The sequence below is a fragment of the Lactuca sativa genome, chromosome 1 (assembly GCF_002870075.4).
Source record: "Lactuca sativa cultivar Salinas chromosome 1, Lsat_Salinas_v11, whole genome shotgun sequence".
Classification (NCBI taxonomy): Eukaryota; Viridiplantae; Streptophyta; class Magnoliopsida; order Asterales; family Asteraceae; genus Lactuca; species Lactuca sativa.
In genome coordinates this window covers 99,790,086-99,813,047 of record NC_056623.2, presented here as the reverse complement: position 1 = coordinate 99,813,047, position 22,962 = coordinate 99,790,086, and the positions used below count along the sequence as shown (strand labels likewise).

The following is a 22,962-nucleotide window of genomic DNA, read 5'->3' as shown; positions in this document are numbered from 1 at the left end:
ATTATAGAATCTATTAACTGATTAATTGGAATGATAAAACCTTGGCTATGTGATTGGACTAACAAGAATTAAAATCAAACGTTCATTAAGCTCAATACTAAAAAATCTATAGAAACACAAAACGAAAATCAGATCTGAAAACTAATCACATGAAAAATATTAGTCTATGCAGAACTGAAAACTAAAGTTTACCCAAACATGGCCAAAAACGAAATCAAACTAGATATAAGAAACATTTACTGATCAATCTAGATAACTAAATGGATGAAATGATTCGCAGTCTTTAGATCTTCAAAAGTTGCTGGAAGAATTCAAAAATCGCCTTTAGAAGTGGTTTTCTTTGTTTGGAATCGTCCAACCCTTACAATTGATTATGAGGGTTGTATTTATACTCAAGGTGGAAGCTTCCAGAACGAGATTCTGATAACATGCGATCACATGTATTGAGGCTGCCCGAGTCGCCAGGTATTTGAAGGGTTTTGAGCACTATAACACTCCTATGGTGCACATACAACCCTAGATGCTTTGGATATAAGTTTTCTCTACATATACATGCAATATTGTTTTCCAAAGCATGAATCCTAAACTAGCATACAAAATTTGATAATTGAATCATAAGACTAGTTAGATTGTTTACCTCCTATTGTAGCTTGTTATCTATAGACTTTAAGAACTTAGCACCTCAAATGTGATGCCTATAATAAGTCATAAACACCACCAACAATTGGATGACTTGAGAGAGAGGTTCCAATGCACTAATATCGGCTCTATGAACTCTAAGAACACAAGGGGTAACCGATTTTAGGCCATGGGGTCATATATATATATATATATATATATATATATATATATATATATATATATATATATATATATATATATATATATATTGTAGGAATCTAAGAGTCATGGGTAAACCCTAATTCATACACTTGGGTTATGATTTATATCTCATGTGGGCTAACTCTTCATGGAAACTTACATAAACTTAGCCCATCATGGATCAATAGCCCAAACCATATATATATATATATATATATATATATATATATATATATATATATATATATATATATATATATATATATATATATATATATATATATATATATATATATATATATATATATCATTGATTTACATAATCAGTCCCTGTTAATTTAATTAATCTCTTTTGATCACTAAATTAATTCTTGATCAATACTAATTAAATAACAGGATTTCATATTAATATATATATATATTAATAAATCATAAATAACCTCTTTCTCAAATGTCCATCCTATCAGATTGTTTTGGTGAAGGCAACCCAAAAGGACCATGCTACTCTCGGTTCAAGTACATACCAATTATATTGATGGGCTTATACACCTAATCCAACAGTCTCCCACTTGGATAAGTCTAATAACTATAATTGCAAGTACGACTCAAAAACCGATTAGCAATCGTAGCTCTTAAAAGCCGTTGTCGAACTCTAACGCGTCCTTTAGATAAGTGATCATTTAATCCTCTGTTCTTCAAGATATCAGCTGGACAAATACATGGAACAATGTCATACTTATTGTCCAGTAGTTTGTTTCCCGATTTCTGATTTGTTTGACATATAACTTAATTGAACACATCAATTGAGTCCTGACCGGGACCGGTACATAAGTCAAGACAAAAATCATCGAGTGGCCCAATATATCGCTTTTAATCCTCCAAGAATTAAAAGGAACATATAAACTTCGACATTATATGCTTGTACTAACTATTCGTTAAATCATACACAACATTGTGCTTTATAACACCAAGTTACTGATGCGTTTTCACACTATCAATGTACAACCAACTCATAGTCAACAACTAATATATCTCGGTTTAAAGACATATATGATATTATCATCTCACAATCACTCGTGATAAATATTATGAAGTGATTAATGTGAGTGTGGGTTTAATCCAATACTCAGGCCTTATGAGCACTCATGAATGTTGTAGCAATCTTTTGATATGTCTAAACACTTCAGACAATCTACAAGCCAAATTCATGACAATCTTGCCTCAATACCTTCTTCCAAAGTATGATCGACTGTGGATAGTTTGAATAATCTTATTATTCTGGAAGCCAAAACATGCAAAATGAAACAACAGTAAACAATTGAGATAAGATAGTAAATTTACTTTTAAATAAAACACCTTTTATTTAATCATCAAATGTCAATTACATTTGATCTATTACAAGTTTCTAAATAGTTATCTAACCAGTGAAACTAATATCGTCCTTCAGCCCAATGCTCCTCACATGTTGCAAGTGCTTAACCCTACTCAGTCCTTTCGTGAGGGGATTTGCTAGATTCTCATCTGACGATACCCTCTTTACCACGAGGAGTCCTTCTTCCACACGATGTCTTATAAAGTGATATTTCTGTCGATGTTCCTGGATCTGCCATGATCCCTTGGTTCCTTGGTTACGGAGACTGCATCCTCATTGTCATAGAAAATCTCCATAGGCTCCTTTACAGTTGGTAGAACTCCAAGGTCTCTGATGAAGTTCTTCAGCCATATCGCCTCCTTCGATGCTTCGCTTGCTGCTATGTACTCTGATTTGCATGTTGAATCAGCTACAGTCTCCTGTTTGGAGATTTTCCAAGTTATTGCTCCTCCATTTAGGGTAAAAAACTAACCCGATTGAGAGCATAAATTATCTCTGTCGGTCTGAAAGCTGGCGTCAGTATACCCTGTCACTCTTAAGTCATCACTCCCACCGAGGGTAAGGACCTAGTCCTTAATCCTCCACATGTACTTGAGAATGTTCTTAACCACAGTCCAGTGAGTTTTACCAGGATTCCCTTGATATCTGTTGACCATGCTCAAGCAAAGGCCACATCAGGTCGAGTACTAGTCATAACATACATGATCCAGCCAACCGCGGAAGCATATGGTACTCGACTCATCTCTGCTATCTCAGCCTCTGTACTCGGACTCTGAGTCTTACTTAGTTTGGTATTGCTTTGGATGGGTAAGTCACATTTCTTGGATTTTTCGATGTTGAACCTTTTCAACACCTTCTCCAAGTAGGTATTCTAACAAAGTCCAATTAGTCTTTTACTCTTGTTTCTCAATATCCTTATCCCCAGGATGTAAGCAGCTTCTCCAAGGTCCTTCATAGCGAAACACTTCCCACGCCAGGACTTAACCTCCTGCAAGGTTGGGATGTAATTTCCAATGAGAAGTATGTCATCCACATACAACACCAGAAAGCTAACTATACTCCCAATAGCTTTGACATATACACAAGACTCATCCTCGCTTCTCGAAAATCCAAACACTTTGATTTTCTCATCGAAACAAAGATTCCGTCTGTGAGATGCTTGTTTCAATCCATAAATGGATTTCTCAAGCTTACACACTCTATTAGGGTACTTTGCATTGACAAAACCCTCTGGACGACTCATGTAAACATCTTCAGCCAACTTTCCATTAAGGAAAGTTGTTTTGACATCTATTTGCCATATTTCATAGTCATGAAATGCAACTATGGCTAGCATAACCCTTATAAATTTTGTCTTCGCTACTGGTGAGAAGGTGTCATCATAATCAACTCCATGAGTTTGAGTAAAGCCCTTCGTAACCAGTCGCACCTTATATGTGTGTACTTTCCCATCCATGTTGGTCTTCTTCTTGAAGATTCATTTATACCCGAATGTCTGACAATCTAGTATATTGTCAACCAAGTTCCAAACTTGATTGTCATACATGGAATGAATCTCGTTGTCCATAGCCTCTTTCCACTTTGCAGACTCGGGGCCTTCCATGGCTTCCTTGTAGTTTTTAGGTTCATCCAAATTTACCGGTGTGCTATCACTGATAAATGTATCACCCTCAGATGTTATATGGAAACCATATAGCACAGGTGGAACACTAACTCTACTGGAACGCCTCATATGTACGGACTCGTCAATTGGTTCAACATGAGTTTCCTCCTCAGGTTGATCGCTAGTGTTTGAGGTTCCTTCATCACTCAACTCTTGAAGCTCTTCAAGGTTAATTTTCCTCCCACTGTCCTCTTGGCATATGAGTTCTCTCTCGCGAAAGACTTCTCTCCACGCAACGAAGACAAAATTGTCACTCGGTCTATAGAAGAGATATCCAAAGGAATTCTGTGGGTAGCTAATGAAAATACAACGCTCACTACAAGGTTCGAGCTTATCGTGAGTCTCGCGTCTCACGAAAGCATCGCAACCCCAAACCTTGATGTGTGTTAATGAGGGAACCTTCCCTGTCCACATCTCGTGAGGTGTTTTGGCAAACTTCTTAGTTGGGACTAGATTAAGGATATGGGCAGCAGTCTCTAAGGCATACCCCCAGAATGAGATAGGTAACAAAGCTCGACTCATCATGGAACGAACAATGTCCAACAAGGTTTGATTGTGCCTCTCAGCCACACCATTAAGCTGTGGTTTCCTAGGTGGCGTCAACTATGAAACAATTCCACATTCCTTAAGATAGTCAAGGAACTCGATGCTAAGATACTCACCACCTCAATCGGATCAGAGCATCTTTATCTTCCTGCCCAGATGATTCTCCACTTCTTGTTTAAACTGTTTGAACTTTTCAAAGGCTTCTGACTTATGCTTGATTAAGTAGATATAGCCATAATTGCTGTAATCATCAGTAAAAGTCACATATAAGCGATTAGCATCCCTTGTGTTGGTTATGAAGGGTCCACACACATCGGTGTGTATGAGATCCAATATAACCTCACCCCTTTCACAAGTACCAGTGAAGGGTGACTTGGTCATCTTTCCAAGCAAACAAGATTCGCAAGTGTCATCCGACCTTAAGTCGAATGACTCCAACACACCAGCCTTTTGGAGTTGGCCTATGCGCTTCTTATTGACATGTCCAAGATGACAATGCCAAAAGCATGCCTTGTCCAAACTGTCGGACGAATCAATGTGCAACACATTATTTCCTAAGTTGTCTATAACCATCATAGTTTCATATGCACCATTACAAGGCAATGCTTTAAAATAAAATACACTATTATAAAAAGCATTAATAGGACCAGTTTCATTATCAAATGAAAATCTAAAACCTTGTTTGTACAAACTATGAAAGAACATAATATTTCTCGCCATGTCGGACGTGTAGCAACAATTATTCAAATCTAATTCTAACCCACTACCAAGCAATAAAGAATAAACTCCAATCTTGGTGATAGGCGACATTTTCCTATTCCACATGATCAAGTTCATCTTCCTGTGCTCCACATCCCTGCTTCTTTTTAGTCCGTGCAAATCAAAACAAATGTGGAAACCTCAACCTGTATCAAGGACCCAAGAACAAGAATGTGATGAGTTATTAGATAGAATAGTATAAATACCTGCATGGGTGGGCTTAACCCTCCCATCCTCCCATCCTGCAAGTATTTGGGGCAGCTTCGCTTCCAGTGCCCTTTATCATGACAATAGAAACACTCTGCTTCTTTCGGATTGGTAGATGGATTAGCAGAACCAGCTTTGGTCCCACTAGAAGAGGATCCATCATGAGACTTTCCCTTGTGGCTCTTAGAAGGAGCCTTCCTCTTATTCCCTTTCCCATGTCTAATTGCCAAGACTGGGGCAACAACAGTAGGAGTAGGAATAGATACAACAAATTTTCCTTTTAGACTACTTTTAGCAGTTCTCAAAAGGCCTTGAAGCTTGCTAAGAGTGACCTCCTCCTTGTTCATATGATAAGTCATATGAAACTGATCATAACAAAGAGGCAAAGATTGTAGAATAATATCAATGGCCAACACTTCATCGAAGTTCACATTCAACTTCAGCAAGCGGTCCACAAACCTTTGTATTTTCTGTAAGTTGTAATCATAGAGGCAATAATTTCATACCTTTCCTGACGAGCACTTTGATGGTATCTTTCCATCAAGTCTTGGTGCATCTCGAAAGGGTAGTAGTCCTCATAAGACATTTGAAGTTCAGTTGTCATAGTGGGAAGCATGATACAAGACACCTGTGTGGCATCCTTCTCATGTGCCCTATACTCAGCAACCTCTTCAGGAGTAGAAGTGGTTTCATCAATCTCCTTAAGCTCTTTGTCGAGGACATGTTCCTTGTCCTCGTAGCGAGTGACCATCCTAATGTTCCGAATCTAGTCATTGAAGTTCGAACCATCAAAGATGACCCTCCCACACAAATTCATGAGGGAGAAAGAGCCCAAAGAGTTTGAGCCAGAAGCGGTGTTGGAAGACATCTGAAAAAGAAAGACAAAGTTTAGATTAGATAAGAATCCTTAATATAACACCAAAATGAATATTAAGGCTAGGACCCAACACAATATTTCATAATTTGGAAGAGAGATGCGGTTATCCAATTGTAAAATATTTGAAGGTAGGTAAATGACGATTTACCAATTTTCACCATGAAAAAAACGAAATTGATTATTAGGTTTTAAATGAATTGAAATTCCTAGATTCCTTTGAGATTCATTGAACTTTTCAATGGCATGTTTAAATCTCGTTTATGCCCTTCAAGTTTGTGACTGGGATACCGAGGATTACAAACATGGTGTGAATAACCATGCAAATGTGCTTGGTACACTCGATGTCATTTATCACCTAATCAATGTGCCGGTTAACCACACACGCTCCATTGATCTATGACAAACATCAAACTACCATTTGCCACCCTTACTAGTCGAAGTTAATGTGTCGTTTAACCGTACATACTCCATTAACGACTTGAGGGAAAGTTTTGAAACTCTCCATTTCCATAACTTATGAGTTTAATGTCATTTCAATGGATGAGACTTTTCATGTTCCATAACTTGAGGATAGGTTATGGAAGTCATTAAAAACATTTAGATCAATTTTAACAAATAAAATTATCATATAATCTAGGATTCATCTAACCAAACTCATAAAGCAAGATAATATCAAATCAACAATTTACAAGTAATCTTGTTTTTCATATAAACCAACAATTATCTTAAAATTTTGACAATTATCTTTTGATTGGATGAGTACAATCACTACCATATCAGAACAAACAAATTTTATGATGCAAAACAGTTTGTGGTAGTGATTCCAACCAAATCCAGGCCAAAAAAAACGTCCATCGAACAGTTACCACGTCGTGGTCACATTGATCACATTTTGGTCATCAGTCATATTCCAAAGAAAACGATTTTTTTGCTTTGAACAATTACCAATGCATCAATATTATAGAAAACACCCTAGGCTCTGATACCACTGAAGGGTTTTGAGCACTATAACACTCCTATGGTGCGGACAAAACCTTAGATTCTTTGGCTCTAAGTTTTCTCTACATATACATGCAATATCGTTTTCCAAAGCATGAAGCGTAAACTAGCATACAAAATTTGATAATTGAATCATAAGACTAGTTATATTGTTTACCTCTTGTTGTAGCTTGTTATCTTTGGCCTTTAAGAACTTAGCACCTCAAATATGATGCCTCTAATAAGTCACAAACTCCACCAACAATTGGATGACTTGAGAGAGAGGTTCTAATGCACTAATATCGACTCTATGAACTCTAAGATGTGACAACCCGAAAATCGTTGTCTTGTAAAGTCCAACTGTTCAACTCAGCCGAGTGTTAGCCTTCGTTTTGCTATCTTTTAACGAAAATGTGGGTCTATATGAGTGTTCCAGGATTAGTATAACCTAGATATGAGTCTTAAGAAGGGTTAGAAAGTGTGTAGCATCACAAAATCGGGCCAAACACACCAAAGAAAGTGTGTACGGCCGCACACCCGCGTGTACGACCAGCCAGCCGCACACACCCTCCAACCTCACACTCGACCCTATATATTGAACACTTAGCCAACCTTACACCCCTTTCTCCCACTCCTTCAAAGCTGGAACTTTCTCTCTCTAGAATCTTCATCCAAGAACACTCTAAGGGCCTCAAAAATGTGAAGTACTCCTCCATTCAGCTTGTTATATTGGTAAGACACCTGAATCTAAGCCTAAAACTCATAGTGTTCTTCGTGTTCTTCACCCTTTGAAGGTGTACAGCCGCACACACATCGTGTGTGACCTCAAACACCTCTTTGGCCCTGAAATGGACCTAAACACTCCTTTAAGCATATCAACAACCCAAAACACCTTCTTAGGATCATCCCCAAGCCGTGGAAATTGATTTGGGCACGTTTAGGAGGGAGTGTACGGCCGCACACAGGCCTGGCCGCACACTCTATCCGCACACATGCCTGGCCGCACACTCTGGCCGCACACCTAGCTGCACACTCACAGCGATTGAGTTTGGTGGCCATACACTCAAATCTAATGCCCCACACTCATTTAGGGACTTTAATGGGTGTTTGTAACACTCATTTCTAAGTGTTCTCATGTCCCTAAAGTGTATCCATGTGTCTATTAGTGGTTATATACCCTAAATATATTCATATATGTGTTATTACATGTTAAACTAGGATCCGTTTGTGCTCACGAATTCATTTGACATTCGGTGATCCTATATCAATCTTTCTTTCGAGTTACTCACTTCAAGTGAGTTCATACCCCTTAATCAACTTATGAAATGATTTTAAATGCTTTTATGGGGGGGGGGGGGAATACAAGTTGAACTGATAAGTTATTATATCAATCACATGTGATTAATAACTATCAGGCAAATAGATTTCTGCATGTTAAACTGTTTTATTTAGCTAAAAGTTTTCAAATATTGTTTTCAAGTCTCTTTCAAAATATTAAAATCTCTTTTTAATTTACTAAACTTTTATCAAAGTCTTTTAAACTTATATTCTTGTTAGATTCATGTCTATATAGATATAGTTATATAAGTATGGTTTGAAGGACTTAGGACTGATAGCATGCTTTATTTCCAGTTCCTTGTTTGGTTGTGGACTTAGAGCATCCGGTTATTTGTCTGAGTGTCATTGAAGTCCTAGTTATACATTATGTATATCTGGTTAGATATTAAAACTCTTGCTCTAGTTCAACACCTTTGGGTAGCAAAGGCACCTAGATAACCTCTCAAGTAAACTATAATAGGTGTAGTTTAGATACTAATGATAACTTTCATGATGAAGAACTTAGTTATATCTATATTTTAAAAACTTGTACTTTTAATAAAAAGAAAGGGTTATAGGAATCAAAACACGAGATACATCCTCATGACGCGGATTTCACCATTGTCGAGTGGTTACCAGAGTCTCCTGGAGGGAGAGCGGGCATTGTGTGTATAGATCTATACGGGACAGACCATCCCACATCCTGACTGCTAGCTACAGTCCCGACCGACCAAGACAAGGGGTGACAAATGTCACATCCATTTCGACGCCAGCAAGTCGTCGTGTTTACATCCGTCAATCAGTATGGTTACAAGTATCTTTACATTTACCTTATAATTCATGGCTTTAAGGTAATAAGGGTTATCACGGTATTTTCTACATATAGAACCGTCATAATATATTTTCCTAGTTATACACTAGGCCACATTTTAAACCTTTAAACTAACCTACTTAGGATTAAAGGCTATTTTAGACTCCCCAGGTTGTATTGTTCATTTAATACCACCTGGAGTCTGCATTTCATTCATTTAGACTCTCTAAGGTGTATTGTTTATTTAATACCACCTGGAGTCTGCATTTCATTCACTTAGACTCTCCGAGGTGTATTTTCCATGTAATACTACCTGGAGTATGTATTTTATTTCTTTATAAACAACACGTCATTACTGAAGTAAAGTATTATTTTCCTTATTACTTTTACTTGTAATCTTCTCACATATTCATTAAATTATAAACTATATTTTGATCATGATAGTTACTTTTGGGGGAAAATACTCCTTAAACATAAAACAGTTGGGTCTTGGTAGAAGACTACTTTTAGTAGAGAAACTTATTCGTTTAAACTTAAAACAGTCGACTTTTGATAGAAAGCTACTTTTATTAGAAAATATAGGATTTTCTAGGAGAAATTCCAATACTCTATAACTCTAATCGCCATCATTTATGAGATTATTTTGATGAATAAACATGTATTTATATCAATGTCATTAAATACTTAGGAACTCACCAGCATTAAAATGCTGATACTCGCTTTCAAAATAACTGGTATTCTCAGGTCGTCAGTAGATAGTTACACTTCGGAAGCGTTTGTGAAGACCGCCTTGTACCGAGCTGCATCTTATGTTATTTTCTATATCTACTTTGATGTTGTTGCTAAATGTAACCTATGTAAAACTTATACTATTAATGCAATGGTTTTTGTACTTTGATTACTATACTGCAATGTGTTGTGATACTTGATATGATGTCCTCCACCCCAGAACGTTTCTGCCGTTCCGGTTTTGGGGTGTGACAGATTGGTATCAGAGCATTGTTTATAGTGAGCTCAGTATATCAAATCATAAAAGATATACAACCTATAAATACAATGGGATAAAAACACTCTGACCAAGAGTTATACTTTAAAATATAACCATATTTTACAGAAGTATAAATACATCCAAAATTTAAAAACCCGAACAAGTATCACGAGAAGAATAAGAATAAAAGTCTTTGGATGTTGAGCATTACCGTCAAACCTGGGCAGTTATGTAATCGTAAGCTGGAATAAATATAACCTGATCAACTATATTTATTCGATATGCGACTAACGTGTGCTTGGGAGTGATGGTGATGTTGCAATAAATCTGAAACTTACCATACAGAAATTGCTAGAGCCAAACATAAAGTTTAAAAATACTATAGGAGTATTTTATGATACTAAAAGACTAACAATAAACCCAAAAGCATGTTCAAAAGTTCTAAAATCAAGCATGTAATTAAAATACTATAGGAGTATTTTAGGAACCATAAATAACCTTGCGTGAGAACTAAAAAGAACCTTATTGATAGACCTATGATTACAGAGTGTATACTCCCAAGGTTATATATAGTGAAGATCTCATAGACTAAGAATGAGTGGTTCCACTCTACTTCCTTTTCCTTGTTTGGATGTGGATATAGAGTAGTATCACTTATTCGAAGGCCTATCATATCTAAGTTATATATGATTTGTGTACACTTTGTAATTATTGCAGGACTCGATATGGGTCACACAGTGAAATGTTTTAATAATCTCTTAAGATTCTTTAGACATTCCCATTCTCGCATAAACCCCTTTAGAGAACCTTATCCACTTCAGTAATTGGCAGAAGAGTCGATACAGACCCAGAAGAGGTTCATTGAGAAGATTTCCAATTAGGAAATAAATGAACAGGGACGAGACTATTGAAATCACCATGTGCCTATACCTTTTAGGGACATCGGTGAGAAATTCGTCTGAACTCCCGAGATTCTAGTCATCCATTATGAAGTGATGACACTCAGAGTCAGAATCGGAAGTAAGACAGAGCAGAAATTCAGTATGTCTACAAGAGAAGAGAACCCTATATAAGTACCCGAAGAAAACCAACGGCTGATCCAGTCGAGGATAAGAGGTGGACAGAGGGAGCCAATGCATGGAACCCGAGAAGTGTTTCAACCTCTTTAACGTCACGCTAATAATCCATAAAATAATACAATTTAGTGAGCTAGTGATTTCACTACTCACACTATGTGTTAGGCAAATCGTCTTTCCTGTCGCTTTTAATATAAATAGATCGGATCACAAAACCTCGATTGAGAGTGTTTAGCCATAAGTATTCATGAGCCTTTTCTTTCGTGATCTTTGTTCTGCACTTCTCTCAAATCTTTTCAAAGCCAAAGAGTGAACCTCTCCAATTTAAATATAACTTAGTTGGAACGACACCCGATTTATGGCTTTCCAATACACTTACTCCTACCCTTTTACCTGAACTGCATCATGGGGATGTAGGTCGACACTTAGATAACCATAACTCAAGGCGCAGGAAAAATTTATGCCTATCATAGTAAAGAAAGATACATCTAGGGTTAACCATTGTTTCTCATCAACTTGTGTTCCTTTTCGTGTAGGAAAAACCATGCCTCCGAAGAAACGTAACCAACCCGCTAGCAAGACATCGATTCTTCAAATCAATGAAGCTACGTTTCAAGCTGCAGTTTCAGGAGTCGTAGCAGCTGTCATGGCTCACCTGAATGCTAACAACGCCAATGTTAGCAAGAGCACTATCAGGAATCCCGATCATAGCAATGGATAGCAGCAACCAGTACCGGTGTGTAAAGCCACCCAAGAACTCCAACCCAATCCACTAAAAAGAAAGTTTGAGAATGAGGAGGGAAGTACCTCGACTCAAGGACCATCCAAAGAGCAACGAGCTGAGGTAGTCAATACCCCTATCAACCCGCCTAGCTCAACACCAAGAAGACCATACCTAGGAAACCTTCCCCGTTGCAGCAAGTGTGACTACCATCATCATGGAGTCTTTCGAGAACCCTTTTGTGTTAGGTGCAACATGAAGGGGCACACCGCTCGCAGCTGCAGAACCCCGGTTGAGTTCATTACATCAACCACTAATGTTGGGACTGGTCCAGTATGTCACCTATGTGGTGAAATTGGACACTTCAAGAGGGACTGCCCAACTGAAAGAAATGACAAGGACGCAGGAGGAGTTTAACCCTAATGCCTAGGGAGACGTCAAGGAACCCGGTAGAATTTTGTTACGCCTCTCAACCTTAAGTAGCTAGTCGAAAAATTAAAATAATCAATTCTAATTGTAATTACTCGCTTGTTAAGGCGAAAGTCGCAGCACTGTTGTAACACTTAAAAACTCATCAGGTAAAGCTATGATGGCTTAGTGTATGCGTTAAGGCCACGTATAATTGGGTTTGATAGACCTAGAGTAAGCGATATGGCCTTATTTCCTGTTCCTTGTTTGGTTGTGGATTTAGGGCGGAGTCGCTCAGTAAACAGTCCTTTTACTCTTAATTATACATGACTAGTGTATACTAGGCGGTTATAGAGAGGCCTCGTGAGAAATCCGTTCATGAAAAGTACATAGTTCCAAAACATCAGGACCCCTTGAGTTCGGCGTCAATCATGTCAGTCCAAGTATCCACGATAGTGTTATCATGGACGAAACCCGAGACGCTAAGAACTTGTGTGCCCTGTTTAGCACATGGTCCTATCGATCTTCATTCCATATCGTGTCGATGGTTGTAAATTTCGACACCACCTTCAGTCATGGCTCGACTTAGTTCAACCATGTGAGAATTCCTAGTGCTGTGTGAAAAGAACTTTCACCCTATCCTAAGCGTCGAATAAAGTTTCTTTCGAACCTAATAAGAAAACCTAATATGAACCACCAGTCGTCTCTCTTATCCAACCTTCAGGAGTACCCAGGAGAGGGGTACCACGTGCTATTAACCAACCACTCCTTAGACATTTAAAACCTAAAGCAAATGGCACTGCAGGTATTCTGGAAGACAATAACCGCCCGAGGCCTACTCAATAGATCCTCCAGAAAGGCCATTTGTATTGCACGATCAGGTTCGTGATCAAGAGAAAGAACTCATGGAATTAACTTACTACTACTGAGTATATGCATTAGAGTGGTATATAATTTAGGTCGATAAAATTTAAAATGTGTGTTTCCTCCCTACTCCCTGCTCCTTGTTTGGTTGTGGGTTTGGGGTGGGGTCGCACATCTGAACATCCTGTCAACCTCAAGTATATACGACTTGCATACGCCGAGTATTAGTGATTAAGCCAAGTATGAGGTCTACCATGAACCTTAAAATAAAGCCCTTCATCATATACCCTTAGGGAAGGAGCTGAAGTAAAGGAAACAATGGTGGGTTGAGCTACTAAAATGACTACAAATTCGAGATTTGTTGTCATCCCGGTTAAGCCAACATAGTAGCCGACACCCTCAGTTAGGAGAAGTAACTCAAGTTGTAAGATTCAAAACATTGACTACGACCATCCACTCTCGCCTAATCCCACAAATTAAGCATCTCAGTAGTGAGCCAAGAAACCTGAAAAGCTGTGACGGGTTAAACTCTGAGAAGAATGGATGAGAAATTAGAGGTTTTGAGTGGCAAAATCTTATGCCATCTAGATTTAACCTAGATAAAGAAACTCGGTAACATCGAAAGAGTAGTTGCAAGGAATGCTCGCACTACTCAAGCACTTCGTCCATCCAAATACAGACGAGAAGTGCCTAGATCGGAAAAAGTTATGATAATGCTTCATCATGCGAGAAAAGTTACCGTCACTCTATAGATGATAGTCTACATTCACCAAAGTTAATACTAGGATGCTAAGAACCACATGATTACCTCCGCGACCAGGAATACTTGAGTAAAGTAGACAACAAGTTGTGTTAAGCTTTATAATCCAAGTCATAAAGAGATTGTGGACCCGAAACCAGTCTAGGTGTTAGTCTACGGATTATACAAGATCGCACATTTCCTACAAACTTGAGGAAGCAGACACAATGGGAAAAACTAATGAAGTATGTCATAAAGATTTGTTAGACTACTAGGTGTTCCAACGAATATTATCTCTAAAGAGATAATAGAACCACCTCTTGAAATAGTCAATCACTTCAGAAAATCTCTAAGGGCGAAGCTATCCCTGATCAGAGACTGCTATCCATGAAACAGCGAACCGAATGAGAGAACGATTCCTTCCGATTAGGGATCATGCTGTGAAAGCATCTATTAGACTATGATGAAAATTAGAGTTATCTAAGCATCATCTGGTAAAACTCTCTATCATTCTAACGTTGAGATATTCCGTTAGAAACACCTCATGAGTCGAAAGTGCAGGTCCTTTCTACGCTGGACTGAGGTAGATGCCACGCAACCAATAGATTCCAGCATATAGCCAGCATCTTCAATAATCCAGAAAACCTCCGAAGGCCAATCAGTAGGAAATACGAATCCGTATACGACCTGAGACTCCTAGGAACCCATCATAAGGACTACACCTCCAGTAAGAGAAAACTTTTGGAACATCATAATGGTGATCACGCCAAGTGATGATCTCACCATGGAAGTACATCGTGTTCTGGGTACGGAACGTTCTATTTTCCCAAGAACTTAGGACCCTCAGAGATTCTTGATAAGAATTGGCCCAACATCCGTCAGACCCTAACTGCTTTAGGGATTCCATAAATTCCACCCTAACCTGTCCACGTCTCAGCGAATGAACCAGTAGTACCCGACAAAAACTCTCATCATGTTCTCGACTAGATCCATAAATACTAGAGTCATGCTCGTTATGGGAAACAGGTGAAATCTGTCTCGGTGAAGGAAACTGATGAAACCTTATCCCATGTAGCCTAGAGGCCAGAGGAAAAGCTATACCTCATAGTGAATGTTCGTTAGGACTCAGTATAGATCTGATTCCCCAACGTAATGGGCAGATCGGATAGAGCATGAAGTATCCGCATCCTTCGCACCTATCCCTGAGTATTCGTTAAGATTCTAATTTCGGGACGAAATTCCCTCTAACGGGGGGATAATGTGACAACCCGAAAATCCTTGTCTTGTAAAGTCCAACTATTCAACTCAGCCGAGTGTCGGCCTTCGTTTTGCTATCTTTTAACGAAAATGTGGATCTATATGAGTTTTCTAGGCTTAGTATAACCTAGATATCAGTCTTAAGAAGGGTTAGAAAGTGTGTACCATCACAAAATCGGGCCAAACACACCAAAGAAGGTGTGTGCGGCTGCACACCCGCGTGTGCGGCCAGCCAGCCGCACACCCATCCGCACACACCCTCCAGCCTCACACTCGACCCTATATATTGAACACTTAGCCAACCTTACACCCCTTTCTCCCACTCCTTCAAAGCTGGAACTTTCTCTCTCTAGAATCATCATCCAAGAACACTCTAAGGGCCTCAAAAACGTGAAGTACTCCTCCATTCAGCTTGTTATATTGGTAAGACACCTGAATCTAAGCCTAAAACTCATAGTGTTCTTCGTGTTCTTCACCCTTTGAAGGTGTATGGCCGCACACACATTGTGTGTGACCGCACACACCTCTTTGGACCTAAAATGGACCTAAACACTCCTTTAAGCATAGCAACAACCCAAAACACCTTCTTAGGATCAACCCCAAGCCGTGGAAAATCGATTTAGGCACGTTTAGGTGGGAGTGTACGGCCACACACAGGCCTGGGCGCACACTCTGGCCGCACACTCTGGTTGCACACCTGGTCGTACATTCACAAAGGTTGAGTTTGGTGGCCATACACTCAAATCTAATGCCCCACACTCATTTAGGGACTTCAATGGGTGTTTGTAACACTCATTTCTAAGGGTTCCCATTTCCCTAAAGTGTATCCATGTGTCTATCAGTGGTTATATACCATAAATATATTCATATATTTGTTATTACATGTTAAACTAGGATCCGTTTGTGCTCACGAATTCATTCGACATCCGGTGATCCTATATCAATCTTTCTTTCGAGTTACTCACTTCAAGTGAGTTCATACCCCTTAATCAACCTTTGAAATGATTTTAAATGCTTTTATGGGGGGAATACAAGTTGAACTGATAAGTTATTATATCAATCACATGTGATTAATAACTGTCAGGCAAATAGATTTCTGCATGTTAAACTGTTTTATTTACCTAAAAGTTTTCAAATCTTGTTTTCAAGTCTCTTTCAAAATATTAAAATCGCTTTTGAATTTACTAAACTTTTATCAAAGTCTTTTAAACTTATATTCTTGTTAGACTCATGTCTATATAGATATAGTTATATAAGTAGGGTTTGAAGGACTTAGGACTGGTAGCCCGCTTTATTTCCTGTTCCTTGTCTGGTTGTGGACTTAGAGCATCCGGTTATTTGTCCGAGTGTCGTTAGATGAATTTCCTTTTGCTTGAGGGCCTCCAATCTGTTTCTGGCCCTTGTTTGGGATGACTTAGAAGTGATTTGTTGAAAAGAAAGCCATGGGATATCACTTTGGCTCCCCCCACGAGAAGACTGCCCCCTTCTGGCCATGATTCCTGCATACAAACATCAAAAAACACACAAACAAACAATACCCAGTAATTAAAAACAAAGAAATTGGGTCTGATTAGTCATCTACTCGGCGAGTAGGATGAACATCGGGACTGTTCTATGCCGGTCCTGTATAAACTGTCCAAGAATCCAAATTTTTCACAGGGGTTTGTTGTAATGATCTATCTAACCATAAGTCATAAAAAAAATCATCCTAACATTACCCAATTTATGGCTAATTTGAAACCCTAGAATTTGAGGAAACCCCCAAATCCGAAATCAAGCAAAATCGGGGCAAATCTATGATAAAGATCGAACCTTTAACGAGTTTATAGTGTAAAGATGTTACCTTTTTCTTTGGATGATGAGAATCGAGTGGAAAATTGGAGAGATCGGACGAAACCGCTAAAATCTCCGGGGCTGGTTGAGGGTTCGCAGTGCACGGCGAGTATAGGGATGAAATGGGTGAAAACCCTCTTTTTTACAGTTTTATATTTCACCCGTGTTCAGTGTCTACTCGCCGAGTAGGAAGTCCCTACTCGCCGAGTATAATTGCAGTTACGCGTTTTTTCGGGTTACTCGGGCAGGTACTCGCCGAGTATACGTGCCTACTCGGCGAGTAAACCTTGCAGTTTGAAATTTTTTTGAAAAATTAGTGTATTTTCTCATGTTTTTAAGCCATCCACCCCACACTCTAGGCATTGCTTGTCCTCAATCAGTTATTTTCTCAAAAAAAGATGAAGAAAAGAAAATAATGAAAATAAAGAAAAGGAAAGAAAATGCAAACTTGAAACTCGGGTTGCCTCCCGAGAAGCGCTTCTTTTTATGGAGTCATTAGCTAGACTCCTCCCCTTCTACGTGGTTGCAATCCCTTCCAGCAGCAGCAACTCTTCCATTCCTTCATTCTGGGGGACTCCTTCTTCATACTTTTTAACCCTATGACCATTGACCTTGAAAGGCATGCCATCTCTTGATAATAGCTCTATAGCACCATGTGGAAACACCGTCTTCACTATAAAAGGCCCATCCCACCTTGACTTGAGTTTTCCCGAGAAAAGCTATAGTCTTGAGTTGAAGAGCAACACTTTTTGGCCTTCATGAATTTCTTTATCTTTAATCCTTTTGTCATGCCACATCTTGATCTTCTCTTTATAAATCCATGAACTAGAGTATGCATCATTCCTTAGCTCTTCAAGAGCATTCATTTGCATTAACCGGTTGCTCTTTAGTTCCTCCATGTTGAAATTACACCTCTTCAAAGCCCAAAACGCCTTGTGTTTTAGCTCCACCGGTAAATGGCATTGCTTTCCATAAACTAACCTATATGGTGTAGTACCAATAGGTGTTTTGAAAGCTGTCCGAAAAGCCCAAAGTGCATCATCTAGCTTATCCGACCATTCCTTGCGGTTGCTCCCCACCAATTTCTCCAAAATTCGCTTTAAGGCTCGATTTGTCACTTCGGTTTGTCCACTAGTTTGTGGATGGTATGATGCGGAAAACTTATGGGTTACCCCATATTTCTTTAACACCTTTTCCAATTGGTCATTGGCAAAATGTGTGCCTCGGTCACTTATAAGGGCTTTCGGAACTCCAAATCGTGAAAATAATTTCTTTAAAAAACGCACCACCACCCAACCGTCATTTGTTGGTAATGCTTGTGCCTCCGCCCATTTGGATACATAATCCACCACCACTAGTATGTATTTGTTTCCTTTAGACATGGGAAATGGTCCCATGAAGTCAATTCCCCACACATCAAACACCTCGCACACTTGGATACTATGTTGTGGCATTTCATTTCGGGATGAAATGTTTCCCACTCTTTGACAAGCATCACATTCTTTGACAATTTGGGTTGCATCTTTAAAAATTGTGGGCCAATAAAACCAAATGTCAAAGATCTTCTTTGCCGTGTAGTGTGCTCCATGATGTCCACCCGTGGGCCCGTTATGGCATTGCTCTAATATTTTCCGGCTTTCCTTCCCGAATACGCATCTTCGTATGATCCCGTCCGCACAACTCCGGAAGATGTATGGCTCGTCCCAAAAGTAATATTTTAATTCGGAAAAGAATTTCTTCTTCTGTTGACTGCTAAAATCTTTCGGGATGTATTTTGTAGCTAAATAATTAGCTATGTCTGCGAACCATGGCTCTTCTCCCACGGTCACCATAATATACTCGTCCGGGAAGTCGTCTCCATCTTTATCTTCTTGCAATTGCGGGTTCTCCAGTCTTGATAGGTGGTCAGCCGCTACATTCTCCATGCCCTTCTTGTCTCGTATCTCTATGTCAAATTCTTGAAGAAGTAGCACCCATCGTATTAGTCTTGGCTTGGCATCCTGTTTGGAAAACAAATACTTGATAGCTGAGTGGTCAGTAAAAACAGTAGTTTTAGATAAAACCAAGTAAGGGCGGAATTTGTCAAAGGCATACACCAAAACTAATAATTCTTTTTCAGTGGTGGTGTAATTTTCTTGGGCGGGGTTTGGAGTCTTGCTAGCATAATATATGGGTTGAAAGTGCTTATCAACCCGTTGACCAAGGACAGCTCCTAATGCATAGTCACTAGCATCACACATAATCTCAAAGGGTAAGTTCCAATTTGGTGCAATAATGATCGGGGCATTAGTTAATTTTTCCTTTAAAAATTCAAATGCCTCTAAACACACTTTAGTAAAATTAAATGGTGCATCTTTTAGTAGTAATTGTGTTAGAGGTCTAGTTATTTTGGAAAAATCTTTTATGAAACGCCGATAAGAACCCGCGTGTCCTAGAAAACTCCTAATGCCCTTTACATTAGTTGGTGGGGGTAGTTTGGCAATGGTGTCAATCTTTGCCCGATCCACTTCAATTCCCTTTTTGGAAACTTTGTGGCCCAAAACTATACCCTCTTTTACCATAAAGTGACATTTCTCCCAATTGAGGACTAAGTCGGTTTTTTCACACCTAGCAAGCATTAAGTCAAGATTTGTGAGACAATCATGGAAAGAAGATCCAAAAACGGAAAAGTCGTCCATAAAAACTTCCATCAATTTTTCCACCATATCGTGGAATATGGTTGTCATACACCTTTGAAAAGTCGTGGGTGCATTGCATAACCCAAAAGGCATGCGTCTATAAGCAAAAGTCCCACTTGGGCAAGTGAATGTGGTCTTTTCTTGGTCCATTGGGTCTATGGGTATTTGAAAATAACCCGAAAATCCATCTAGAAAGCAATAGTAGCTATGGCCCGATAATCTTTCTAACATTTGATCAATAAAAGGTAAGGGAAAATGGTATTTACGAGTGGCATCGTTTAGCTTTCGATAATCGATACACACTCTCCAACCGGTTACCGTTCGTGTCGGAATTAGTTCGTTCTTTTCGTTGGTTATGACCGTCATCCCTCCTTTCTTGGGCACCACTTGGACCGGACTCACCCATGGACTGTCGGAAATGGAATAGATAATTCCCGCATCTAAGAGTTTGACCACTTTCTTCTTGACTACTTCTTGCATGTTCGGGTTTAACCTTCTTTGGTGCTGTACAACCGGATTTGCTCCTTCTTCCAGATTGATCTTGTGGGAGCAATAAGATGGGCTGATTCCCTTGATGTCGGTGATGCTCCATGCTATGGCCCGCTTCCGCTTCTTCAACACTTGCACTAGCTCTTCCTTTTCAGAATTGGTCAGGTCAGCAGCTATGATTACAGGTTTTTGGTTGCCTTCTTCAAGGAAAGCATATTCCAAATGTTCTGGTAAAGTTTTGAGCTCCGTTTTTTGGTTCTGACTGTTGGACTCGCCGAGTGCAGGTAGGGTACTCAGCGAGTTTGTGGCTGTATTCACAATTTCTGCCTTTTCTTCAGAGGAACTCGGCGAGTAGATCGATCCTACTCGGCGAGTAGAGCTGTCAGTTTGTTTTACCAATTCTTCATAATCTGCTTCTTCTAGCAGTCTTTAAATTTCCATCAAGTCTTTTTCTGGATCAAATTCTTCATCCTCAGTTGTGAACTTGATGGAATCTTCAGTTATGCATTCCTCCAATAATTCGTCTAACATATCGATTGAGAATGCCATGTCGTCACTGTTCCTTGAATACTTCATAGCTTGGTCTACCCCAAATGTGACTGAATCTTCTCCTACCCGCAAGGTGAGCTTCGAGTCCCTCATGTCTACTATAGCGCGTGCCGTGTTGAGGAAGGGCCTTCCAAGGATGATTGGTACTTGTGGATCCGCCTCCATGTCTAGAATGATAAAATCAGTGGGAAAGAAGAATTTGTCCACCTTGACTAGTATGTCTTCGCATATGCCTCTTGGGAAGGTGACTGTCTTGTTTGCCAAGTGTATTGCCATGCGAATTGGCCTTGGTTCCGGGAGATCCATCTTCTTAAAGAATGAATATGGCATTAGGTTCACACTTGCTCCCGAATCGGCTAAGGAATGAATGGTGGCCAAGTTGCCAAATTGGCAAGGTAAAGTCAAACTCCCTGGATCACCTTTCTTCTTTGGTAGCTTATTTAGCATAGCAGCTGAGCAATTTTCATTGAGCACTAACTTCTTCACTTCTTCCATCTTACTTCTATTAGTGAGAAGTTCCTTAAGGAACTTTGCATACTTGGTCATTTTCATGACGGCTTCAATGAAGGGTATGTTTATTTGAAGAGTCTTGATATGATCTAGAAACTTCTAATACTCCTCTTCCTGCTTCTCCTTCTTAGCTCGGGCTAGGTATGGCATGGGAGGCTGGTAAAGTTTTTCAGGAATCTGTTCGGTGGGATTTTGTGATGTAGTCGCCGAGTCCATATGTGGTACTCGGCGAGTAGGGCTATCAGATTGTATGTCTTGGTTCTCTACTTGCTTTTCTGCCTCCTCCTTCTGTGATTTCTTGGATGACTCGGTCTGAATACGTGCCAGGGGAGTGATTATCTTCCCACTTCTTGTTGTGACTATGTTTATTTGCGCGCCTCGTGGGTTATTTTCAGTTTTGCTAGGAAGTTCGCCCGGTGACCTTTGGTTGATTTGTTGAGCAATTTGCCCAAGCTGCGTTTCTATATTGTGGATAGATGCTTGCTGGTTCCTAAGCATGGTCCTTGTTTCTTGAATTGCAGCATCATGGTCACTATGTCTTTTTTCTAAAGCAGCTACAAATTTGGTGAGCATTTCTTCCAAGCTTGGCTTCCTTTCTTGCACCGGCTCCTCCTTTTGGTAGAACCCTCTCCCTTTTTGCCTAAACCTTTCCTCCTTGGCTTTCTTGTACTCTTCATAAGGGAGCCAATCTTTCTTTTGTTTGCGCCAATCTTCATCATATCGGTTTCCACTTGAGTAGCACACTTGCGCCTTCTTGTTGCCATTCTCATCTAAATCACAGTCTCTAGTGAGGTGAGGCCCATTGCAGTTTTCACAACCCACCCGAATAGCATGGATTGTTTGATCCATCTTATCCATCCTCCTATCCATGGTTTTTAGCATAGCCATGACCGCAGATAAGTCTTCAGTAGCTGCATAAGCGGCTCCCCTAGTGACATCATGTCTAGGGTTGTGGTATTCTCTAGAGTGTTTAGAGAATTCTTCAATCAATTCTTTGATCACCGGGGGCGGCTTCTTTGTGAGCGGGCCTTGCGAGTCTAGTAACTGCTTGGTTGTGACATTGACTCCATCATAGAAGATGGATACTTCTTGCTGGCTGTTTAGGTCATGGTGTGGGCAGTTTCTTAGTAAGCTCTTGTACCTCTCCCATGCTTCATATAGCGACTCTCCAGCTTGTTGCTCAAAGTTAGCAATTGCCTTCTTCAACTTGGCTATCTTGGAAGGTGGGCAAAAGTTATCAATGAATTCTTCTTTCATCTGGGCCCAAGTGGTGACTAATCCGGGGGGAAGTGACTTGAGCCAGTGTTCTGCAGCTCCTTTGAATGTCACCGGAAGCATACGAAGTAGCTGAGTCTCGCGGGGCACATTTGGAACATTGAAGTAATCAGCTACATCATTGACTTCGTCCAAATGCTTGTAGGCATCTTCATGGTCTTTTCCATAAAAAGGTATTTCTTTAAGTAAGGCTAGGATATGACCCTTTAGCTCGAAGGTAGCA

At 39.6% G+C, this 22,962-nt stretch overlaps 2 protein-coding genes and 1 non-coding gene across 3 annotated transcripts; 1 reads left to right on the top strand and 2 right to left on the bottom strand.

Moving 5' to 3' along the window:
* Positions 1 to 17,957: 17,957 nt before the first annotated feature.
* Positions 17,958 to 18,620, bottom strand: LOC128127580 (uncharacterized). Its single transcript, XM_052766187.1, has 2 exons — positions 18,295 to 18,620; positions 17,958 to 18,219 (listed from the first exon to the last, which is right to left on the bottom strand). Exons 1-2 carry the CDS (start codon positions 18,618 to 18,620, stop codon positions 17,958 to 17,960), a joined length of 588 nt encoding a protein of 195 aa, XP_052622147.1.
* A 2,214-nt stretch (positions 18,621 to 20,834) lies between these two features.
* LOC128127579 (uncharacterized) lies at positions 20,835 to 21,500 on the bottom strand. The gene has a single exon (XM_052766184.1). It carries the CDS (start codon positions 21,498 to 21,500, stop codon positions 20,835 to 20,837), a length of 666 nt encoding a protein of 221 aa, XP_052622144.1.
* Positions 21,501 to 22,566: 1,066 nt separating this feature from the next.
* LOC111892916 (small nucleolar RNA R71) lies at positions 22,567 to 22,673 on the top strand. Its single transcript, XR_002850732.2, has one exon. It is a non-coding gene; the product is annotated as a small nucleolar RNA R71 (small nucleolar RNA).
* Positions 22,674 to 22,962: the final 289 nt, after the last annotated feature.

What these genes read in the sequence shown, in the direction of transcription:
- LOC128127580 (XM_052766187.1), bottom strand. Translation starts at nt 18,620, where the DNA reads ATGTCTAAAGGAAACAAATACATACTAGTGGTGGTGGATTATGTATCC. An exon ending in GGGAGCAACCGCAAGGAATG is followed by an intron (nt 18,220 to 18,294) that starts GTCGGATAAGCT and finishes TACACCATATAG; the next exon opens with GTTAGTTTATGGAAAGCAAT.
- LOC128127579 (XM_052766184.1), bottom strand. Translation starts at nt 21,500, where the DNA reads ATGACCAAGTATGCAAAGTTCCTTAAGGAACTTCTCACTAATAGAAGT.